This window comes from Mesocricetus auratus, unplaced genomic scaffold (genome assembly GCF_017639785.1).
Source record: "Mesocricetus auratus isolate SY011 unplaced genomic scaffold, BCM_Maur_2.0 Super-Scaffold_100013, whole genome shotgun sequence".
NCBI lineage: Eukaryota > Metazoa > Chordata > Mammalia > Rodentia > Cricetidae > Mesocricetus > Mesocricetus auratus.
This window is the reverse complement of record NW_024429196.1, coordinates 51,247,058-51,270,608: the sequence shown is the minus strand read 5'-3', so window position 1 is coordinate 51,270,608 and position 23,551 is coordinate 51,247,058. Positions and strand designations below refer to the sequence as shown.

Genomic DNA, 23,551 nt, shown 5'->3' with positions numbered 1-23,551 from the left:
TAAAGTGTTCACTGCGTCACGCTACAACGTCCATGATAAGATTTTTTTCTTTTCTTTTTTCTCTTTTATTGGGGAGGGGGGTACAAGGCAGACAAGAAGGGATGGGAAATGAATGGGATGGAGATGCATGATGTGAAAGACACAAACAATAAATTTTAAAAGCTTAAAAAAAGAAGAAATAGGAAAAAAAAAATCCTGTTCTGCTCCCAAGGTGAAAATTGAAGGCCAGCTTGTCTTTTAAGAAGTGAAACACAACAGCAGTGCTTAGTCTGCAGCAGAGGCTGACACTTGTCATTCCCTTCAGTGAGGTTTATTGAAATGAGTGTCTCAAGGCTGGGATTGGCCTCCTGGTGAGAGGAAGAGTATTGGACAGAAGCCACGTGATGTATGGAGATCTAAACAAGGCAGGACCTTAAAGGGAGGAAGGCTTCCCGTCAAAGCCTGGAGAGAAGCTTCATTAAGGGTGGAATGAGATGGGGTGGGCTTGGCCACCTTGAGAGGAAGGGTGGGTGAGGCCAGGGGACCTTTTCAAAAAGCAAAGTTTGTCTGCAGATCCCAAGCACTCTCCCTGAGGAGTGTCAGGCCAATCCCTAGGATCTTTGATGTCATTTGATTTGCTTGAGCAAGGTGTACATGACAGGGAGCATGGATGAGCTCGGTACTGGTTAGGACCTTTAATCAAGAACTGCTTTCGGGCCACAGGCGAGTGTTGAAACACACCTCTTGAATTCCAAGTCCTGTACCACATAAAGAAGGCCTTTAGGACTGAAGTGCTCTTATTTTAACTGTATACTCTCCCATACAGGGCATTAGAGCATTAAAATGGCTGGCCCAGCTTCAGTGGTCCCAGGGTCTCCCTGTGCCTTGCCATACAGTAGTCTTACAGGATTTGGAAAAACTAGACATACTGCATAGGCCTGGTGGGTTTTCCCAGCTAGTCTGGCCACTTGGCTGGTTTCCCCTGGGAACTGTAGCAGGGGTTCCTGTCTACATCTATGATAAACAGCTTTCCTAGAGTGGCCACAGACCTGGCTAGTTTTGGCTTCCGTCCACAATGCAATATTGTGTTTGGCAGCTGAAGCCATTATGGGGGGCAGGGAATCAAAGAAACATTGCACCAAATTTCCTTTTGAAAAAGGCATTACTGATCAAAAGGTAGTGCTCAGAACTGAAAATTGCTCAAATTAAATGACTGTGTCCTTTTTATTCCTTTTCCAACTCAATTCTTACCCCAGAATAGACTAATATTAGGACTCATTGAGGCTTTTGTTTTTCTTAGCAGTCATTCTAAATGAATAGGTTTGTTTGCTTATTTGTTTATGTGGGATCTTTTATTCTTGGTTTAAATGTGTGCAAAAAAGTCCATTGACCACAAGCTCAGTCTCCTTGTGTTGAATTTCATATATTTTCACACTTGTCTGTCATCCAGAGGAAGCAGAGAGGGAGATTAGGTCTAAGCCGAGCTATTCCCATTTAAATTGCATGATGTGAGCATGCACATGTGCACCCAGCTAATTATGGGTTGCAATAGAATTTGGTAGAATTTCAATTTAGTTTCATTATGTCTCAGACAGGGAAGTAACATTCAAGCAGAATAGCTAGAATAGGTGAAGAGAAACACACAGATGAATTTTTCTTTCAATACCGACATTTTTAAGGGGGATGAGATTTAGCTTGGGGTGTTGTCTTGTTAGGTCAATGTGAAAATTTCTCAGTATTATATTCCTGTGAGGTCCTCAGCAGGACTTGTTTGTCCTTGAAGAAGTTCTGTGTCCTCATCAGAGAAGACAGATGCAGGTGTCCGGTCCTGCGAGTGGGATTTTCCCCCTGCATCCCCGGTGCCTGGCCGACAAAGCAGAGGCTCTCCAGCTCAGGTCTCAGGGTCTCCCAGAGCTAAGCCTAGAAGCAAGGAAAAGGATGGATAGCTCGAGAGAGTAATTGCTATTCAGTCTTCTTTAATGAGATGTATGGCCCACTGTTGAAAGATTGTGGCTGTGTCTTTTGTTATGCTAATTAGACACCATTAGAGCTTGGCAGTCTTTGATTTCTGCTTAATCCTTTCTGCCCCCCACCCCCACCCCCAGCCTCAGCCCTGACTGGCAGATAGTGGGCTGAGTCACACACCATGCTTGTCATTTATCACTCCTGTGTGTGCTAACTTCTTTGGTAGAAAGGTGCATGATAAAAGATTTAACAAAGGTGGTGTATATTTCTGCATTTTTTTTACTTTGAAAACATTTAATTTGAAAATGACCACTCTCTGTCTTTCAAGCCCCCCCTCCAGCCCCAACACACATACACACACACAGTTTCTGTGACTGCTCTTTTGAGTCACAAAAAATAGGAAATGACAGTTGGGATCCTCTCTCCTTGGGTGCCAAGATTTCCCTAAAATCTGTTTTCTATACCCTAAGATTTTAGGGAAGCTTTAATTCTGGGGGGAGCAGAGAAGCAAGAATAATTTAATGGCCCAAACCAACAATTTAGCCTGCCTGCCTTTACAACTTACAGATAGGCCTGTTTTCTTTTCTGGAGCATTGTATTTACATGATTGCCACAATTAAGAGTATTTGTGGGGAGTTTTTAAAACATCTTGAAAAATGACCAGTGTGGCCCTGTTCTAAATAGTTCAGGGGGTGGTATGTCCTGTGAAATTCTCCAATAGCAGCATAGTATTCTAGAGCAGCCATATACAGGAAAACAGTGTGAACCACATATTTTTCTTTTAAATTATCTGGTACCATATTTAAAAAAATACTCTGTGTGTGTGTGTGTGTGTGTGCTTGTGTGTGTGTTCCTTAATTCGTGAACATACGCTGCTCAGTCATATAATGTTACTTGTATGCATGTATTTTCGGGGTTGACCATTCAGTATTGGATAACCCTTCCCTGTGCAGCTCATGTTTTGGCAGTCATGTTGATGAAACTTCATAGAAATATAGCTTCTGACACTTCTAGGAAAGACAGTCTCACAGCAAACACCCTGCTCTGGCTCTTATAGTCTTCCTGTCCCCTCTTCTGCAATGATCTCTGAGCCTTGGGTGCAGGGGTTGTGGTATAGATGTATCAGTTGGGACTAGAATCCACAACTCTACATGTGGATTGACTGTGGTTTTCTATAATGGTCTTCATCTATTGCAAAGAGAAGTTTCCTTGATAAGGGGTGAGAACTACACTTATCCAACTAAACCCTGGAGGAGGATCCCCAGTACCACACTTTAACAATGAAAAGAAACTGGTGAATTTAGAGTTAATCCTTATATGATTTAAGTCATTATATCAAAAATGGTGTTTTAACATAAAAAAGCAATCTAAAGACCAGTGCAAAATTAAACATGGTTTTATTCATACTGTTTTTGTTTTAAAGCAAGTCTCCTTCAAGTCAGACTTGATTCTCCTGCCTCCATGTCCCAAGTGCTGGGATTGCAAGCTTATGCAACACACCCCCTTTGGATGATGCTGGAGGTGGAACCCTGGCAGGTGAGGCAAGCATTCTAAGAACAGAGCCACCCCAGCCTGATGTTGAGGTTTTGGTTTTTGTTTTGAACTGGTGGGTACTTTGCTTACAGTGTTTCACAGCACATTTCAGTTTGAATTTGTTGCCTGTACCATGCTAGGTGGCTTTTATACAGTCCATTGTATTGAACAGAGGCAGTTTAGAATAATCAATCACTTTTCCACTTGACTAGAATACCTGTCAGGAGAAAAATCTATGTTTAATTTAATGTCATAAATATTAGGAGCTGTGTGTCCTTGACCAAGTCACATTTTCTAGGGGGTCTTGGTTTTCTCCTCTGCATCTGGGCTCAACGATTCATTTATTCTCCCCTTTCACCTGTGCCACTCTGAATCCAAATTTTGAAAACTCCACTGTAACCAACCACCTCTTTAATTTAGCTATTTGAAAAACAACAACAGCACAGTTGGAAAATGTCCAGTGTACCGACCACACCCACAGCTCCTTCCCTCCAAACACCTGAATCCTCTGAAATCTCCTGAGCCCTGTACTACTGACCATGCATCTGATGGTGTCCCCGCAGTAGTCACCTCTTTGAAATGAGGACTTTGAAATGAGTGAAACGCGGTAGCAGATTGGCGGATAATGACCCAGATAACCAGGATCCATAAACACTATCCCTCTCAAATGCAGATTTGCCCTTATTTCTTTCTTTTGCCTACTTTGTTTTTCTCGGTTTATTGTGGCCTTAATGAAACAAAATTTCCACAAGTGTCTTCCAAGATGACATGTTTAGGAGCCCTTTAGACGTAAGTCTGGGCACATTTGTACCTTATGAATGCACATGGCAAGAAATCAAACTGAGAATTCATTCATTTTCAACTCTTCATTCATTATAACCATTTGTAGAGAAATGAATATTTTTCTGGTGTTTATTCCTTTGATTGAGAACAAGGTAGAAGTATTTTCGCATGCCTCAGATTATTTTGATTTGTGTGTGTGTGTGTGTGTGTGTGTGTTTTGAATTGATCTCTCATCAATTCATTCTTCTGTTAGGAGTATTCATTGTCTTCTCCCTGTTTCATAGAGCCTCTAGCTAATATATAATACTCACATAAGCAATAAATACCATTTACTGGGTTACATCTCATGTGTAAGTAATAAGTCAGAAATCCTGAAAATCCTTTTGTTTCTTTGTAACTTGATGGCTGTGTTGCTTATTTAGTAGCCCTCGTTTCTGCTGGTGATACACAGATCCATCCCTGGGCCCTTGAAACCCAGGTTCTACCAAACTCTAAATATAGTGTGAGATTTTCCTATGCACACCTTCCTATTACATGAAAGTACCTGGAGAGACACCTTCCACTGAACTCCTTCAAGGTTGATTAACGGATGAGAACTTCAGTGATGATGGAAGGTTTGGAATGTTACAATTCTAGAACCTGATTATCTTGGGTGATCTTTTGTGCCCTTACAAACCATTTATTACTCTCCTCTGTATGAGGTCTAGCCACTTTGTGACCATTAGTAAATCCTTTGAAATGTAGAAAGAGAATCCATATTTTCACCAATCAAAAGTTCTCAAATAGCATTCAAAGTGTGCAGCTGAGATCTCTCACCTTGCTTTAAAGCGCCTACCTGGTACGCCCACCAGTGGATTGGGAAAGTACCTTGGTTTACGATGCTCTTCATTCTATCACTGTAAGACTTTACCAAACTAGTACTAAGTTGGAGCATGGAATTTAGAGTCCCCTAAGTCTGTGTTCCTGGCCAGCATCACTCATATTGGCTCCACAATAAGTTATCTTTATTTCCTTTGATGGAGACTTGCATGCTTATATCACCGCTATAATAAAATTTAACTTATAAATAAGGCACAGTAAGAGATTAATAATAATAACTAGTAATATTATAACAATGTGACATTATAAATATTAAGTGAGTATTCTTAATCACTCTCAAAATATCTCATTATGCTGTGGGTACTAATGGACAGAGAGTTCATACTGTGCAGATCCTGTGAACAATGGATGATTATGTCTTGGGTGGGACATACCAGGAAGTTACCAGACAGCACAATGCTACTCAGAGCAATGTGTAATTTCAAGCAAGATTTTCAGACTGATGTTGGCTAAGTGTCACTGAAACTGGGGAAAAGAAAAACATAGACAAGAGGGAACCACTGTACATTCACTTCTAAAAACTGGCATTTTACAGCTGCTAAGATAGTTCATTGGGAAAAGCTTGATGACCCAAGCTTGATGCTTTCAAGACTCCACATGGTAGAAGGAAAGAACCAACTCCCAAAAGTTCATACATACACCATAGCACACATTCCCATAGCACATATACAAAACTGTAATTAACTAAAGTGTAAATAGATAAAGATAACTCGTGGCCGTATAACATTTATGGGAAAAATGTTTTGTGGAAACAATATATTTCACTTTATAGTTTCTTACTCTTTTTTCATCTTTCTGATGCACAGTTGATAAATAAAATTATATATAGTCAAACTATGTTGCGTATTTCTGTACCTTTATGAGATGCTTAGCTGTGGAATCGGGTCCAGACTTACAAAGTAATGAGCAAAAGAGACCGATAGGAAAGGTCAGTGGGTGGAGGTGGATCAGCAGTTACGGTTTTAGGATTGAGCTTTGTGGGGGAGAGGGCTGGAGGACTCAGAAGTTAAGAGCACTTCCTGCTCTTCCAGAGGGCCCAGGTTCAGTTCTTAACACCCATGTCAGATGGCCCAGAAACACCTGTAACACCAGTTTCGGGGGGAGTCTTGTGCCTTTAGCCTCCACAAACACCCACACAGACATACATATATTCCTTACCCTGATATCTCCCCCCCCACACACACACATTATTAAACCCTAAACAAAACCAAATCTTAAAAGGAGTAGGGAACTGATGCTGTAACAATAAACGGCACACTTACTGAAAGTAAAACTAAGTATTTATTGTAGAAATTACTCACAAGATACCAAACAAGTAACCCAGATGAGCCAAGTAGTTTTCCGCTGCCGAACCAGAAGCCGAACTCCAGGAAAAGAGACCAAGACTTCCTGTGTGCTGTCTTTTATGCCTTCCCCCGTAACGCCCCCCTAGTCATGCCCAAAAGTGGGCCTGGCTAGTGACGTAGTTCACCGCCTATGTACGTCCATATATGTCTTTACGTCCGTCCATATACGTCTTTAGTCATGCCTAAAGTGGGTGTGGTTAGCGGTGTGGTAAACCCCTCTTTTATTACCTCATCTGTATGCGCCTCTAGCAAGTCACATGGCGCATACAGGCTTCCTCCTACAGGGAACCCTATCTATATATCTCATGTGAGGCAACATAGACACATTAATAAGATACCGTGGGTAGATTTTACTGCCAATATGTAGCCAAACAACTCAGTTATGAAGTCTGAGCACTTTTCCATACTGCTTGGGCATGGTAGTGCTTACCCTGTGCTGGGAAAAATAGAATTGACATACTGGTGCCAAATCTGTGATAAGGAGAAAGGATTTGTGTTACTTTGTTGACAGCAACCTCATGCTGTCCATCAGTGCCACAAACACACACACACACACTTCCACTAAAGCACTATAGGTGGTATCCTGAAATGTTCTACAATACCAAGCCAGTAGTTAAACCTCTAAAGATGTTCAGATTCCAAGTCTAGTCAGGCTAGGTGTAGAACTTCTTTTGGAGCAGTCTTGGATGGTTACCCGTCAAGTGACTAGGCACCACCTCTGTTGGCTTTCTGTTAGTAGGTGAAAACAGTTCTGGAATGAAAGGTGGTGCCATTTGGCCTCCAGCTGAGAAGACACTACCAGGATTTGCCTTTGTGGTCACATGGCTAGAAGAAAGTAAGTCAGCCCCAGCAGGAGAAGGGACTGAAGCTTCTGGCAGACTGACTCTAGTCAGCCTAACCTATCTGCAGTGTGGTTTCTGTGTCCTGTGTCATTTTGAGAGAAAGGACTTTTGAAGGACCTGTGTTTCAGACTTTCTTCATATTTGGGTTATTTTTGAGTGAAAGAAAGAAGTGACAGAGCCAGCGAGATCCTCATAGCATTTAATCTGTATGCAAATATAGATGACTTTAAAAGCACAGACATTCTGCTTCAAAGGAGTGTTCTTTTCCCTCTTGAATAAAATTAGCCCTGTTGATAAGCATAGCTAAACAGTGTTTTTCCACACAGAGAATTATGTCTTTTACAAAAACTAAAATATTTTTATCATTGTCTCACAGTTAGATGCCGCCAGTTCCTTTAAAAATAAAAGTCACCATCTCTTATGAGCTCTTGAGTAGCCCAGGCAACTGCAAGCTAGCTTTGTGGGCTCTGATGGGCTGTGACTCATTGCTTGTTTCCTGCCAGACATTCCTATGCTTCAGCCCTCTTTCATTACAAAATGGCACTGTGCTGTAAGGATAGTGTTAAAATTTAATGCTGTTGCTATTATCACTGTTGACTCTCTTTGGTATACCTATGCCTGGCTCTAATACCAGGGCCTGCCAGGCGAGAACACAGAAATGAGCATAAACAGTCAGGATACAGAGTAGTACCTGGAGATCCAGCGTCGCACGCTCTGCCTGTTGTGAGTGATGAGTCAAACTGGAAAGGTTATCATTTTCATTAGCAGAGAACAAGACCATGCTTTTCTCCAAGTGTAATTACAGCGGTTCACTGGCAACAGCATACTACAGTAATTAGTCTAAAGGTGTATGTGAGGGCAGGCTTCTGCACAGACACTAGAAATAATATTCCACAGTTTAAGGTCACAGCCTTGTGTTTAACATGTTCCAGGCAGCTTGGGAGGAGGCAGTGCTAAACTTAATTTGACTGGACCTAATGAAAGACATTTGACATTTCCCAGAGTCATGCATTCAGAAGTCAGACAGGTAGAAAAACTGCATTTTATTATCTACAATTAAAAAAAAATCTTAGCCACAGAAGTAACATGTCATAATATTTTGTAAGGCAAACAGAGATAAAATTCAGGTTGATTAGGACTATGGTATAAATGATCATAAGTATATACAGGTTAAGCTTTAATCTCCATTCTTTTTTTTAAGTATGGATAGAAAAAGTAATTTTGTTTTGTTTTTGAAACGGGGTCTCACACTGTAGCACAGCTTGGCTTGGAACTCGGTGTGTAGCCATATGGCCTCAAGCCTGTGATAAACCTCCTGCCTCATCCATACTAGTTCTAGAATTTTAGGAGTCTGTCTCCAAGCCCAGCTTAGAAAAGCAGCTGTTAGAGTCTTTCAGGATATCATTTCTTTACCCCCTTACAGCTTTTCAAGCAACAGATGCTACTCTCACAGGCCTTTGTGTGTGTGTGTGTGTGTGTGTGTGTGTGTGTGTGTTTACAAATTTTCACAATAAATAACTCTGACCTTTGTTGGTTTTTGTGTCACTATTTTTTTTTCGTTTGAAATACTAAAACTTGTTATAACCCAGAATTGAAAATAGAAATTGCATTGATGTTATTTTGCAAATCTACTTCTTGGCTTTTCTAAGTGTAACAATGTTGTGGAATATTACCTTAACAATGTAGAGTTGTGTTACATTTGTTTATATTGCATTTGTTTAATTATGTAAAGATACATTGCATTTGTTTCACCTTGCCTGCCTAAGGCACTTGACTAGGCTAATAAAAAGCTGAATGGCCAATAGCTAAGCAGGAGAGGGATAGGCACGACTGTCAGGAAGACAGAATAAGTAGGAGGAAGAATCTAAGTTTAAGAAGAAAGAGGAGAGGGAGCAGTGTGGGGCAAGCCAGCCAGGCAGCTGCCAGCCAGACACAAGAAGCAGGAAAGTAGGACGTACAGAAGAAAAGAAAGGTAAAAAACCCAGCAAAACATACTTGAAGAGAAACAGGTTAGACTAAGTTATAAGAGCTAGTGGGAAAAACGTAAGATAAGGCTAAGCATTCATAACTAATAATAAGTCTAAGTGTCATGATTTGGTAGCTAGTTGGTGGCCCAAAAGAAAGCCTGCTACATAACAGAAAGGTAAAAAGAAGAAAAAAATAGTAAAGGAAACACTCCACATGGAGTGTGCAGGTAAAGCCTCACATGAGTTTAGAGATACCCTTTGCTTTTTCTAATATAAAGAGGATTTAGATAGTTCCTTCTTTTACCGAATTAAAGGCATTCACCAAAATACTCCATGTTAGTCTTGCATTTGAGTAACAGCTCCTTTCTTCAAGCAGTTGTTTTCAGTTTTTCTCTCCAAAATTTTGTATAGTATTTCAGGGTGTTGTTTGAGTAGTTCTGATGGGCATGGCAGTCAGCAGCAGATTCTATGGGAAACCACTGCTTTCTTCTATCTTTGGTTGTGAGCCTAACCCTTACCAGCTAAGCTATCCCTCCAGCCATCACCACTGCTTTCTTAACTAAGTGGCCCATGTTCATGCATGTTTTCCAGCCGTGTGGTTAGACTGACCCTCTCAGCTTCAGCACTTGGAAAATCGTAAGCTGAGATGTGCCACAGGTGACTAAACCTCTGATAATGTAACGGGCTGAAAGCCTGCGCAGGAACTGACTTGGAAAAGCAATTTCTGTTTGTCCTCTACTGTTTCTATACCCTCAAGAAGTCAGATACTGCAGAATGATGTCCATGAAAGTTGGTTTTCAGTTTTAGTTATCAGTTGAACAGGAGGCATGCAGAGCTGGCTCAGTTCAGAGACTTCTTTGTCCTGGCCACTGCTACTGAGCAAGTGACCTCTTTCAAATCCAAGACTGCTAAGTGTCCTCAAGGTTCATAGTATTTTTTCTCTTTATTTTCTATTTTCTGTCTTAGTTGCAAGATAGAGAGAAATGAAAAGAGAGGGTCAGGCAGGGGGAGATTAAGAGTAAGTACTGAGATTCATTCTCTCACATGGTCTCTCCAAGGCCTGAACCACTGGACCACACTGACTATCATGGGCAAGGACTGTGTTTCCCAACAGTGTGTGGAGGCCCCCTTCACTCTGTGAGAATTTCCGCACCCTTGTCCTCACTTCATTCAATCATCCGATCTATTAAGCAGCTAGTTTTCCAGGACTTTTTATAGTTCATATTTCACAGAGTGACCTTTTAAAGTTAGGTTAAGATGGGTTAAATGAAGTTTTTTGTACATTCTGAAGAAAATCACTTTCTCCACTGACATTTGATGAATAAACTGCAGAGGTGGATACTAAGACGGGGAGCCACTCTGTAAAATCCAAAGAACTGAATTAAGAAACAAGCAAGTGGGCCACATTAGCCCTTGCTTCCCAGTTAGTATCAGCATTTCTTTCCTGGCAGATGTTCTGAAGATCAAAGCGTTATAAGGGGAAACTGAATTGCCATAGAAACACCCAAATGGGGGCTTGTACTAATAAGTAAAACTCTTCAGCTCCAAGTGGTCACAGTAAATAAATACACATTTTATTTATCTGACTGTAAAATTACATACTTACAAAACAAGAAAGACAAGAGGCATCTTCCTGAGGGTTGTTTTTTTACTTAAGTTTGGTTGGTTGGTTTGGTTTGGTTTGGGTTTTTTTGTTTTGTTTTGTTTTCTGAAACAGGGTTTCTCTGTGTAACAGTCCTTTAGGTGTTATAGACTTTGGTGTGTGTGTGTGTGTGTGTGTGTGTGTGTGTGTGTGTGTGTGTGTGTGCGTGTGTTTGTTTCTTGGGTGCTGCTAGATCACATGCTCCCTCTGTATCCCACCATGCCTTTCTTCCTGTCCTGGAATGTCAAGGTTGTTCTGAAGCCACTCAAACATTCTGTAGATTTGCCAGTGACAACTTAACTCTTTCTGCTGAGTATGGTATTGTGCTGCCACTGGAGAATTTTCAAAAAAACCTGTTTTCCTGCCCCTTACATGCTTGCAGGATTTGGTTTGATCATTTTACAGAGTAACATGACCTTGAATTCCTGTGGATGGCTCCAGCCATTTGGTAGAGTTCTGTCACTGAAGGGAGGTAGCTGTAGAAGACCAAATCTTAGCAGCACATCAGATGAGTGGACTTGTGTGGCCTGGTGCTGGCTAAGGCCCAGTGCATGCTCCATCACTGTGTAAGATAAACTCTGGTCCCTTCTCATGGATCAGCCCTGCTGCTAGCAAAGTGGCTAAGAGGTGTGGTCTGATGTGCCTAAGGCCTATGGCTTGACCCCTCCTGCCAGATGCCCTGGTTTTATCTCTGGGGCAGGGCCTCCTCACTCTGTTAGCAGAAGCACTCATGATAAGACACATCACACTGGTCACTGTAAACCTTGATAGGTAAGTCTTTAATAGAATTAAAGATTTGGGGAGGGATCGCATTCAGAAAACATAAAAAAACAAATGGTTCCTCTATAATGAGATTAGATGACTGGGTTCCAACTCAGTAGCAGTGAGCTGTACTAGGCCCTGAATCCCAGGCCCAGCATTGAAAGATTAATTTAAAAATATAAAAGACATAAGATTTACATACAGTCTGGCAAATCTGTAAGGTCTTTATTGGTCCCAAAGCCAAGTGCTTCTTGGAAATGCCTTTCCTCAACTTCTACAGCTTCTAGGGTGACTCGAAGGAATCAGTTCTCTTCGTAGTTGTGATTGATAGCCAGTCCAAATCTTCATTCACAAAAGTTACAAAGGGGAGCCATGTTATTTTTACTGTGGCTTTTACAGGTAGGGATGGCTTACAGCAGTTCTGAACAGTGCCCAGCTATCTTCCACTCTCTTTTTTTCAGTATCCTATGGGAATTTTAAGAGCTGCAGCAGTGATCCAAGGTCCATGCTGGAAAGGTGGTTGCTACTGTCTGTCTCACATATTACAGCTCTGAGCCTCTGGCAAATAGTTACAGGCTCACCTAAAGTGGTTCTCTGATCACAATCCCTGCTGCCTACATAAATGTACAAAGTTGTTGTTGTTTGCTTTTGTTTTGCTGTATGCCTGTATTTTACTGTCAGCATTTTTATCTCCTCATGAAATTAAACAACTGGCCACATAAATTACAACAAGCATAGAGAAACAGCGGAATAGCTCACACCTTCAGTGTTCTCACAGTGTTAACGCTAGATGAAGTATAATTGCAGATTACCTGAAGAACCATCCACAGGTACTTATCCTAAGTCATAAGCAACTCACACTGTGAGCTGTGTGTAAATATCCCAGCTTTCTCAAGAAGAATAAGCACCCATGAAACCTAGTATTTACCTGTCTTTTTTGATAAATGGAACTCTGGAAGCTCATCGTAGAAATTGGAGAAACTTTCCTTGGGGGTCTATTTAGATTGTTTTTAAGGAGATGTATTATAGGAGTGTGCATTGCTTTTCGGGGAGTAAGATCTGTCTTAAAAAAAGAAAGAAAGAAAAGACTCATCAGAGACCTCATAGCCTTTGGCTAAGGAGACTGCATTTTGAATAGGGTGGTAAGCTAGATGGCACACTGGGGTGTACTTAGGTATTGGCAATGTAAGAGGGAATGGGGAGTTTACTCTGTTGTTTTTTTAATTGTTAGGTGGTCTGTTCAGTGCAGCTGTGTTTATGGTTCCTAAATGATAACTGCCTGAACACAGTGACAAGTCCCCACAAATGAGAATAGGACTTTCTTGGGGGGGGGGATCATCCTGCCAGCATGGGGTGTATTTACCAAGTAGCAACAGCAAAAGCAGTTCCAGGCAGTTTTACAGCTGGTTTGACAGAATAGACATTTTTGACAAGGTTGAGTTTTGTTTTTTAAGTAATTGATCCCTTAAATGATACATTTCACAGTGAAATAAACTTGGAAATGACAATTGGGGGAAGCATAGTCACATTTCTTTAACCATTTTTTGGATGATTTAACTTATGATCATTAAAATGACTTTATAATTTGGAAACACAGACCTAACAGACCCATTGGTTGGTTGCTTTTTAAAATTTCATTACTACTTTGAGACTTTCATAGAGTTTGTCATATTCATCCTGTATTTCTTTCCCTAACTCCTCAGTGGTCCACCTCTCTTCCACCCTTTCCCAGCTTATGTCCTTCTTGTTTTAATTACCCACTGATTCCAGTTTGTGTGACCCAGATATTCCTGGGTATGAGGCCATCCACTGGAGTATGGTCAACCTACTAAAGTAAATGAACTCTTCCTTCTCCATATGAATCAACTACCAGTAGCTACTCAGAGACGGGGGTTGAGAGCCCTTCCCCGCTCTGTGCTAGAATGCTGAGCAGCCTGACCTTGTGCCAGTCTTGCACCGACAATACAATTGCTATGAGTTCATGAGGTCAGCATTCTTGTCATGTTCAAAAGACACTGTTTTGTTTCCATCCTCTCTTACCTCTGGCTCTTACAGTCTTTCCATTCCTTCTTCTGTACTGTTCCATGAGCCTGAGGCTGGTGGGGGGTGGGGTAATAGATGTCCATTTGTGGATAAGTACTCCACTGACACTAATTCTCTGTACTTTAACCAGCTATAAGTTTCTGCTTTAACTAACATTCACAGTACAAAAACAAACAAACAAATAAACAAAAAAAGACTTCTGATGAGGTCTGAAAGCTGCACTAATATATAGATATTAATTTTGAGGGCAATTTGATACTGTGTCCATTTAGCAGAATAATAGTTATAGATTCACCTTTGGGGCCTGTGAGCTCCCCAAACCATGGATCCTTGATCAGATTAACAATAACAGGCAAATATTTCCTCATGTAGAATGGGGAGGTGGGGAAGAGATTCCTTCCATAACACGTATGCCACTATTACACCCATGGCATATCTTGTTATCCCTATTATTCTAGTTTACAGGGTTCACAGCTGAGCAAGACTGTGGGTGACTTTTTTCTCCTGGAAGCCTATACAGCACCTTCTAATACTATGAAAGCTAGGGGACAGAGAAGCAGCTTTCTATTCAGTACCAACTTGTTTTCTCCATGTCCTGTGACCAAGGTGTGGTGTCTTTAGCAATAGGGTCTTACCATCAAGTTTGAATGGGACAACCAAGAACAATGGCAATGGCCTGTATTGTTTTGGGAGCTTCCAGGACATCTCTCAGGGGGATGTACGCCACACCTGGCACTGGGTTTTTATTTGGCAAACTGTGGCCATTAGGGATATCTTAGTTAGAGTTCTTATTGTGCTGATGGCCACAAATAACTTGAGGCAGAAAGGCTTTATTTCATTGTACAACTTATAAGTCCATCATCCATGAAAGTCAGAGCAATAACTCAAGGCTGGAAGGAACTGACACAGAGGCCATGGAGGAGTGCTGCTTACTTGCTTGCTGCCCATGGTTTGCTCAGCCTGCTCCATTGTTTGTTTGTTTGTTTTGTTTTGTTGTGTTGTGTTCTTCAAGACAGGGTTTCTCAGTGTAGCTTTGTAGACCAGGCTGGCCTTCTGCCTGCCTCTGCCTCCTGAGTGCTGGGATTAAAGGCATGCACCACCACAGCCTGCCTCAGCCTGCTTCTTATACATTCAAGACCACCTTCCCAGAAGTGCTACCACCCACAGTATGATAGGCCTGACCACACCATTCATTAATCAAGAAGATGCTCAGAGGCTTTTCCACAAACTAGTCTGGTGGGAGCACTTTCTCAATTGAAGTTCCTTCTCAAGTGGCTTTAGCTTGTGTCAGGTTGGCAAAGACTACCCAGCATAAGAAAGAACATTATCCCCCTGTGTAGGGTAATTCCAATTAAAATTTTTTATATAAATAATATGTGCATATACATGAAGCTTATAAATACATAGGACTTTTCCAAACATCCCTTAGTATTAGTCATCTCTCTCCCTTTGCCCTACCCTCCCATCCCTCTTTACACCTAAACCTCCCTCTCCTTCCCCCCACCCCTCACATCATCTCTATTCTACTATCCTATTACTTTAAGGCCCTTCTTCCCCACTCCCTACCAATTTCCCCCTCTGACTTTCTGAATGCTACATATTCTCCAGATTAAACACACGAATTTAAAGATCACCTATGAGTGGAACATGCAACATTTGTCTTTCTGGGTCTGATATTGGTTACCTCACTCAGTTATATAATGCTTTCTAGTTCCATGCATTGATCAGCAAATTTCATAATTTCATGTTTGCTCTTAAAAACAAAAGCAATGACATGGAGCTGTCACTAAAACAAAACAACACTTGCCTGCAACAGAAAAAAATATATATAACAAGTAAATACATATGCAAATTAGTCATAATTTCAGAATTGCATGGAACATGCAGAAGACTTAGGTATAAAGGCCTAACAACTAATTTTGTTTCTTTTAATTCTGTGTATGTTTTAAGTCATCGTGTGTGTGCGGTATCTGTGTATATGTGTGTGTCTGTCTATCTGTCTGCCTGCCTGTAAGTGAGTCCAGGTGCCTTTGGAGCCGGAAAAGGAAATCAGATCCCCAGGAATGGAGTACAGGCAGCTGCAAACCATCCACTATGGGTGCTGGACTCAAATGTTGGCCTTCTGGAGGAGCTGTGTGCGCACATAATCACTGAACCATCTTTGCAGCCCTAATGACTAGTTTTGGGTGCATTTTCTTTAGTGTTATATCCCTCATAACTCAAATTAATGTTTATTACTATTCTCCCATATTGCCAAAATATTTCCCTGCATTTGGATTAGAAGCAGCTTGTCCTGGCTTGTTATGTGAGCTTGTTGCAAGAAACAAAGAGATATTTAGATCTTGGTGTATTTTAGGAGCTTTTTTTTTTTTTTAATCTTTCTTGTGTGGAAGAAAGAAATCTGATCAAGTTGTTTCCTAGTCATGTAAAAACTGATTTTGTGCTGTGGTATTTTGCATTCCTGCATAGTTAATGCTTTTCAAGAGATTTGAATGAGTTATGCACGGTGTTGTCTGTTAAGCAACTGACCATCTGCAGCCTACTTTAAATGCAAGAAGCACTTATGGTCCAGGACATTATGGGCTGATACTTATTTTCAGATTTTTTTTTCAAAATATAGTTTCTCTGTGTAGCCCTGGCTGTCCTGGAATTCACTCTGTAAACCACGCTGGCCTTGAACTCACAGAGATATTTTGGGGTTCTTGCTTCTTTACTCTTTTCTTCTCCCTTCCCCCAGATTGGTGAAAGACAACAAGTGCTGGTAACTGAAGAATCTTTTGACTCCAAGTTTTTTGTTGCACATAATCGATTCTATGAGCAGGTAAGAATCATTCATACTCAATTCTGAATGCAAATTCAGTTCTGAAAGTTTAAGCAAAGGGGACGAGAAGAAGAAAGGAGAGTTTATCTCTGATTTTTTTCTCTTTTTTTCAGTTACTGAGTGTACTTTGGGTCACACTAGTCTAGGACATGGCCACCTTGGACTTGTGGGCATTGGGAACTGAGCAGCTAACACAAAGAGAGTAGAGAGGGTCCTGTTGGAAGGCAGGGGACAGTATGTACACATCAGCATGAGCTGCAGGCGTCCCTTTCACTTGCAGGTGAGGAAGACTGGCAAGGGCACCTCTGGGGGCCTCTAAGACCCTCCAAGGAAAGCTGCTTCACCCCGCAAGGCCTCCTCAGTGGTTCATGAGTCCAAATAGGCCCTTTCTCTGCTATTGCCAGACTTTTCAGCAAAACAGAATTCTTAGAAATGTAGAAAAACTAAATCAAACCAAAAATACCCACCCAGTAAACAAACAGCCACTGTAGAGGGCTCTTTAGAAGCACCTGACTTCAGTCAGCACCTGGGGCTTCACTCCCCCACCCAGCGGGGAGTGTATGTCATATGTGACTTACAGAGTGTTTCCCTGCGGGAAGAACCCTGGATGGACCAACGAGGACAATGGGAAACGTGTCCTCGGAGACACTCAGAGTGGCGTGGGATGGCCACAGATGGTTCTGAGCCGTGTTAATTTTCCTTAATGTCGAATAGTATTTCCTATCCTTCTGTTCTTTCTCATCAGATGAGAAGTGTTTTTTTCTCTCTCTCTCTCTTTCTGGGTCATGACTAGAATTGGAATTGGGGGATTATTAAGTACTACGTGGGCACTTCAGATAAGGTTGGGCGAGGGAAACCACTACTGGAGTTAGAAAGCAGTGAAGAGGCCTCACTATTGCTTATCCACATGGAATACTATCAAACTGGGCAGCAGTTCCTAGGTGACACCTCTCAGAGCCCAAGTAGACACACTTGTTGGGTACAGAGATGGCTGCAGCTGAGGAAGGAGCCCCTGTACCTCAGCTTTAAGCTGAGCCTCTTCTGGTCCCCATCTCAGGAAGAGCCGTTCTCCTATGCAGGATCGCCCTCTGCTCAGCCTTGGGGAGAACCCTGATGTATTTTGGCTGCCTCTTCCCTCTTCTTTCTCCTGCCACCTGGGTTTGTGCCTCAGCAGGGAACCTTTCTCCCTTCATTTAAAAGGTAATGGCATGCCTCATTAGCTGTTTCCTCCAGTGTAAGACAGTTGGGCTTTTTCCAATTATTAAAACCCGAGGGGGAAAAAAACAGGAAACACTGAGCCCTTCATTCAGGTCAAGGCAGCAGATCAAGAAGACGTATGTATATTCCCCAAGAATAGCACCAGAATTTCTAGACATAATTTGGGCTAGGGATTTTCTTTATAAAAGTTAATTTAAAAGGGCCTGTTACTAATACTCTTTTAGTTGGCCTGTTTGCCATAAGTCAGCCACCTTCCAGGTGACCTTTTCCTACCCTTTGGTGAGGCCATGTGTGTAGTGATCATAAAAATGTCTTCAGAAAGACCAACACCCAGTGTGGCAACTGCAGGATCTTCCCTGACCTTTCCTGACCCCCCTTTTTTTTCTGTCTCTATAACTAAGCCTTTCAAAGCATAGCTTTTATTTCTAAATAAGATTGCATCAAAATATCAAAGGATTATTGTTTTAGCACTAGTCTGTTTATGTTGGATGCTGACTTGAAGAGGTTAGTTATAGTACTGAAGCAGAGGTGTCAGGGATAGAATGCATACAAACTACCTTTAGATTCCCAACAAGAGGAGACATTTGCTGAGGTAATGGACCTCTATCAGTCTATCAGCAATCTCTAGCAGAAACAGCCATTTAACAGTCCCTGTGAGCCAGCTAAAGTGGCTTTCAGAGTGGCTGCTTCTGTGTAGAGATTGGCTCATGAGACTAACAAACACATTTCTTTTCTAACAACAAAAGGCATGAAAGGCAGCCATTAGCCAGAGGAGTCGTTTTGACAAACACCAGTGTGCTGTACTACTGAAAGAATTGCTTCAAAATGCCCTTCTTCTTGCTCTTTTGCGAGTGCCCGTGCCCCCCCACACACACACACGGCCTTCATTTGAAGTGTGTACTGAACCATTTTTCTGACAGCTAAATTGGAAAGTATTGGAAGTGTGAGGCTCTCATAACTTTTGAATCTGTTCTCTTCCTTGTGCAGGATAGGCGAAGGCAGACTATCAAAGGCTAGTCCAGAAGTGCTTGGCTGTTGGAAGTTTCACAGGCTTCCGGCCACTGTGCTTCAGGATAGCTGGCATCTGGTGATGGAGGCCCTGGGTCTGCAGCCCCTTGGCTCCTCCCAGAGAAGTCTTGCACTCTCCAGGGCCCCAAATCCTTGAGTAGCCAGGAGATAGCATACTCTGTAATAGGAACCCAGAACAGAACTGTCCGCGGACACTTAGATAAGTGAGGACTTAGTTGGTGGTGGCATATCATTTTTCATTTTCACTGTGACAAGCACACTGTGCTACTGTAAGAAGTTAATGGTGGGGAGACTGGTGTGGGAAGCAAGAAACCTTCCTATGTCATTGTTGTATAGCCTCGAACTATTGTAAAATAAGGTTGATACTAAAAACTTCCCATTTCTGAAAATCTGTTTTAAGGTTTTAGTTCCTAAGAACCCTGAATTCATGGGGAAAATGGTTGAAGTAGACATTTATGAATCGGGAAAACACTTTTTAAAAGGACAGCCAGTATTAGACACCAAAATCTACACGCCATCTATCAGCAAGCCACTGGCCAAGGGAGAAGTGTCGGGTTTGACAAAGGTAAGTTTCACGTTCTTTCCTTCCACACTGCCAATGACATGGCAACTTAGGAAGCACGGTGACCCCGCACCATGAGTCTGTGACCACATCTAGTCCCCTTTTCAAGGACACACGGGCTCTGCCCCTTTCTGACAGATGGAGGTCTGGAGGTACAGCTGCGCTTTTGCTGATGTAGCCTTTTGCTTCTCTGCCCATAAAGGGAATAACCGGCTTCCTTTTTCAGGCCAGAGCAGAAGGCAAAAAGCCATTATTCGCAGGTAAGAGATTCAACACCAAGGGTGAACAAACCCAGCATGTTTCTGTATCGTAGCTCCTGAAGGGAGGGGCTTGAGGACCTGATGTTCTCCTGCTGACAAAGCTGTTTGTTGCACAGTTAAAGCTTACAGGTGAACAGACACTAAGCTGTGGCATACACATGGTGTGGTCCCTCTTGCTAGTGTGAGCAGCATATATACTTGAGTCCTGTGGAGTGAAAATTAAACATTTTTTCATTCTATAAAAAAAGTAACCTGGCCCCTGTTTTATACCTTGGTAAATATGGCTGTTTGCCAAGCTCTCTCACACATTTCATTGAGCTACAGTTGTAAAAGCTGATGGAGTGTGAAATGAAAATGTGTATCACATTTCTAAGCATCATTTGATGTCCTTTCTTCAACACAATTGTTAAACACCCCCTCCCACAAAAGTATATAGCAATGATTTAACATATGGAAAAAAGATAACTGATACTTATCCGAGTTCCTAGACCATTTTCCTCTGTAGCTCTTAGTTTGAAGGAATAGTAAAGACATCCTAATTGAAATAACGGAATTACAGCTTTGCTTCAGGAATAGTGGCAAATGTGTCCTCTGCCTCTGTCTTTACTGATGATGTTGAACCCAAATCCAATAAGAGTGGCACCTCTTTTGTACTTGGCTATTGCATACGAGGGTACCCATACATGGTGTCTAACTCACAGCACAGAGTCATGGACTATAATGTGTCAAAACCATGCCCGCTTTCTTCTTTTATGTACATACACTTTAGTATTATTATAGTTATCATTATCGTGTGTGTGTGTGTGTGTGTGTGTGTCTACATATGGATATCAGAGGGCAACTCTGAGTGTTGCTTTTCTCCTTCCACTGTGAGATCCAGGAATTGAACTCGGTTGTCAGGTTGTTCAGCAACTACTTTCATCCACTGATCCATCTCACCAGTATTTTATTTAATTTTATTTTACTTTAAGATGGAGTCTCATGTACACTAGACTAACCATGAACTCACTTTGTAGCTGAAGATGACTTTGGACTCCTAATCCTTTTGCCTTTACCTCCCAAGTGCTAGAATTACAGGGCATGTACTGCTGTAACCAGCTTGAGACTACCATCTTGTTAAAATTTGATGTTTATTTGTGATTTGGGATGTATTTTAGCTATTGTTTTAATTGTTTGGGGTTTTTGTTTGTTTTGTTTTTGTTTGTTTTTAGTCTTATATGGAAGTTGGAGAGAATTTCATGGAAGCAACAGTAATCTGGCATTGAAGTGAAATGTCTAAATATTTGACTCAATTTTATCAGCTTAGTCTCAGAATGTATTTCAAGGAAATTAGCTAACCTATAGTGTGCTTTAAGAGATTTTTTTTTTACTTGCCATTCTGTGGCTTGAACTCATGGCCTCATGCATGATGGGAAAACCCTCTATGACTGTGCTTTATCTCTAGCCCTATGAGATGTTGCTGGATTTTCTCTGTCCCACCTGGTCCCACTGCCCTTGGACCACAAATAAGCACACAGATGCTATATTAATTATAAAGCTGTTGACTGGTGGCTAGAGCTTCTTATGGCTAGCTCTGCCTTAATTATTGACCTATTTCTATTAATTCATATATTTCCACATGGTATTAGCTTACCGGAGAATGCCCAGACCTGTTACTCCTTTGGTGAGCTACATGGTGACTGACTCTGGTGGTCTTTCTCTGCCTACCTTTCCCAGAATTTTCCTCATCTCCTAGTCTGCCTATTTTCCTGCCTTATTGGCCAACAATGTTTTATTCATCAACCAATAAAAGAAACATATACACAAGTACTTCCCCCATTAATGAGGTTGATTTTTAATTGCTGTAGTGGAAAGAATTTTACAACAAATGGCAGAAATATTTTAAAGACCCTGCCTGGCTTAGTTCTCACATGGGCATCTCTTGTAAGGACTCAGGCTCTAAACCTTCTGTTAGTACTCCATGAACAACAGTCCTTTCTACTATTCGTACACACCATGTGCTTTCTAAAAGTCCAGTCCCACTTCAATTCTAGGCGGCTCTCTTGTCTCCTCTCTTCTCCCTTCTTTTAGCCTAGGAAATAGTGTTGCCACAAACCCTCCTTTGCACAGGACAGCCCAGAGGGCCACGTATGATGAGTTCATGTGGTTCCTAGTGTCCTTAGGCTTATATAAATAAATTATTTTACATGCTTGAAATTACAAGTAGGACTCTGCAGGAGTGGGGGGTGTTAAGGGAAATGTCCCACAGTTCTTTCTTGCATTGTTGTTTGTGACTTCCTCTTTTACTCTTTACCTGTATTTGCCAGTCTTTAAACATGTGACCAATATGCCAGGATCAAAAGGCTTTGATATTGAACTGCTAAGCCATCTCTCAGGTCATGTTTTACATGTTTAGTCCTGTGCTTTGGGCTTACTATGTTGCATGTCAGCCCTGTTGGCATCCTTCAGTGGAACTGGTAAGAGAGACAATGGAGGCGGAGGATGCCCAAACTACAGGATTCTGTCCCTTTAAAGCCATCTCTCAGGTCATGTTTTACATGTTTAGCCCTGTGCTTTGGGCTTACTGTGTTGCATGTCAGCCCTGTTGGCATCCTTCAGTGGAACTGGTAAGAGAGACAATGGAGGCGGAGAATGCCCAAACTACAGGATTCTGTCCCTTTAATTCACTTAATGACCTTCATATCACTGGGTTCCCCAAACTCTGCTTGTCTCACATACAACATGGTAATGTAGAATGAGCACTAAACAACCTTCTGTCTGTACTATTCAGTGAATAAGAAAATCTCTTGACAGTAGACTCAATGCTACCACATGGAAGAACTTGGAGTTCCATAAATGTTAATAATCAAGAATTATTACTTTATATAATGATTAGATTCCCCAGAGCATGATGTAAAGAGAGACTATAGTAAATTAAGAGTTTACTGTCTCTAAGAAATTACATTTTCATGGAAAAGGACAGAGAGAAACCTCTTTCTTTTCTTTTTTTTTATCCTTCTTTGACACACTGTGAATTGGACCCCAGAGCCTCCTCATATGATACAAGTTTCTTCCATGTAATTCCCACCTTTATGAATTTTATTTTGAGACAGGGTCTTGATCATTTGCTGAGTCAAGCCTGTCCCCACTCTCCTGCTTCAGTTTCCTCAGGAACTGGGCTCATAGGCATGTACCACTGAGACATGTCGATTATCCTCTTCCCAGCTTTATTAGAGGTGTGGAGGAGGAGGAGGAGAGAAAAGTAGAGACACAATTAGTCTAACTATTTTTAGGGAAGATGAGAGTCAAGTGCCACCCACAACTTGAGGAAGTGTGGTTGATTTAGGAAATATTATGTAATAATTTAAGTGAAGGCATCTGAGCTCAGAGAGGACTGTAAATCAAGTGAAGGCCAGACTGTGACCTTTCTTATAGAACAGCTATGCCAGGGGACTGGGCTCTTAAGGTGGAAGAAGGAATGGTGACATATATTCTAAGACGATAATTCTTCACTGTGGTTCCCATGCTTACAGTGCTACCATTATCCCTGAGCTGTGGAAGAACACCGGTTCCACACCTGCCCCTCCCCAGCTTCCGAGGTCAGAAACACTGGGAGTGATTCAGTCAAGTATTTTTAAGGATATGGAGTTGTTTTGTCTAGTCCTGTTTTTGAGATCAGAACATACTGTATATTCCATACCACTCTGGAATTCCTTATGTAACCTAGGTTGGCCCCAAACTCATAGCACTCCTTCCTGTCATACTAGGATTACAGGTATGAACCATCATGGCAGATACATGATCTATTTTTAAAATTTATTTCTATCACAATTCCATACATATATATATGTGTGTGTGTATGTATATATATATATGATCTTATACTAAACCCCATTATTTTATTCCCTTCCTCTAAACATCTTCTTTCCAAATAGTTCCCT

The 23,551-nt window shown here is 41.5% G+C and overlaps 1 protein-coding gene across 5 annotated transcripts in view; it reads left to right on the top strand.

Annotated features, from left to right (window-relative positions):
- The window catches only part of Cdkal1 (CDK5 regulatory subunit associated protein 1 like 1), a 523,909-nt gene that overhangs the window by 471,761 nt on the left and 28,597 nt on the right, over positions 1-23,551 (top strand). For 4 of the 5 annotated variants that reach the window (XM_021225040.2, XM_021225041.2, XM_040755762.1 and 1 more), the window contains 2 exons: positions 16,479-16,562; positions 19,210-19,374. The exons of the other annotated variant lie outside the window; for it this stretch is intronic. In XM_021225040.2, the coding sequence (XP_021080699.1) occupies positions 16,479-16,562; positions 19,210-19,374 (249 nt within the window). The remainder of the gene's footprint in view (positions 1-16,478; positions 16,563-19,209; positions 19,375-23,551) is intronic. 5 annotated transcript variants of the gene reach the window in all.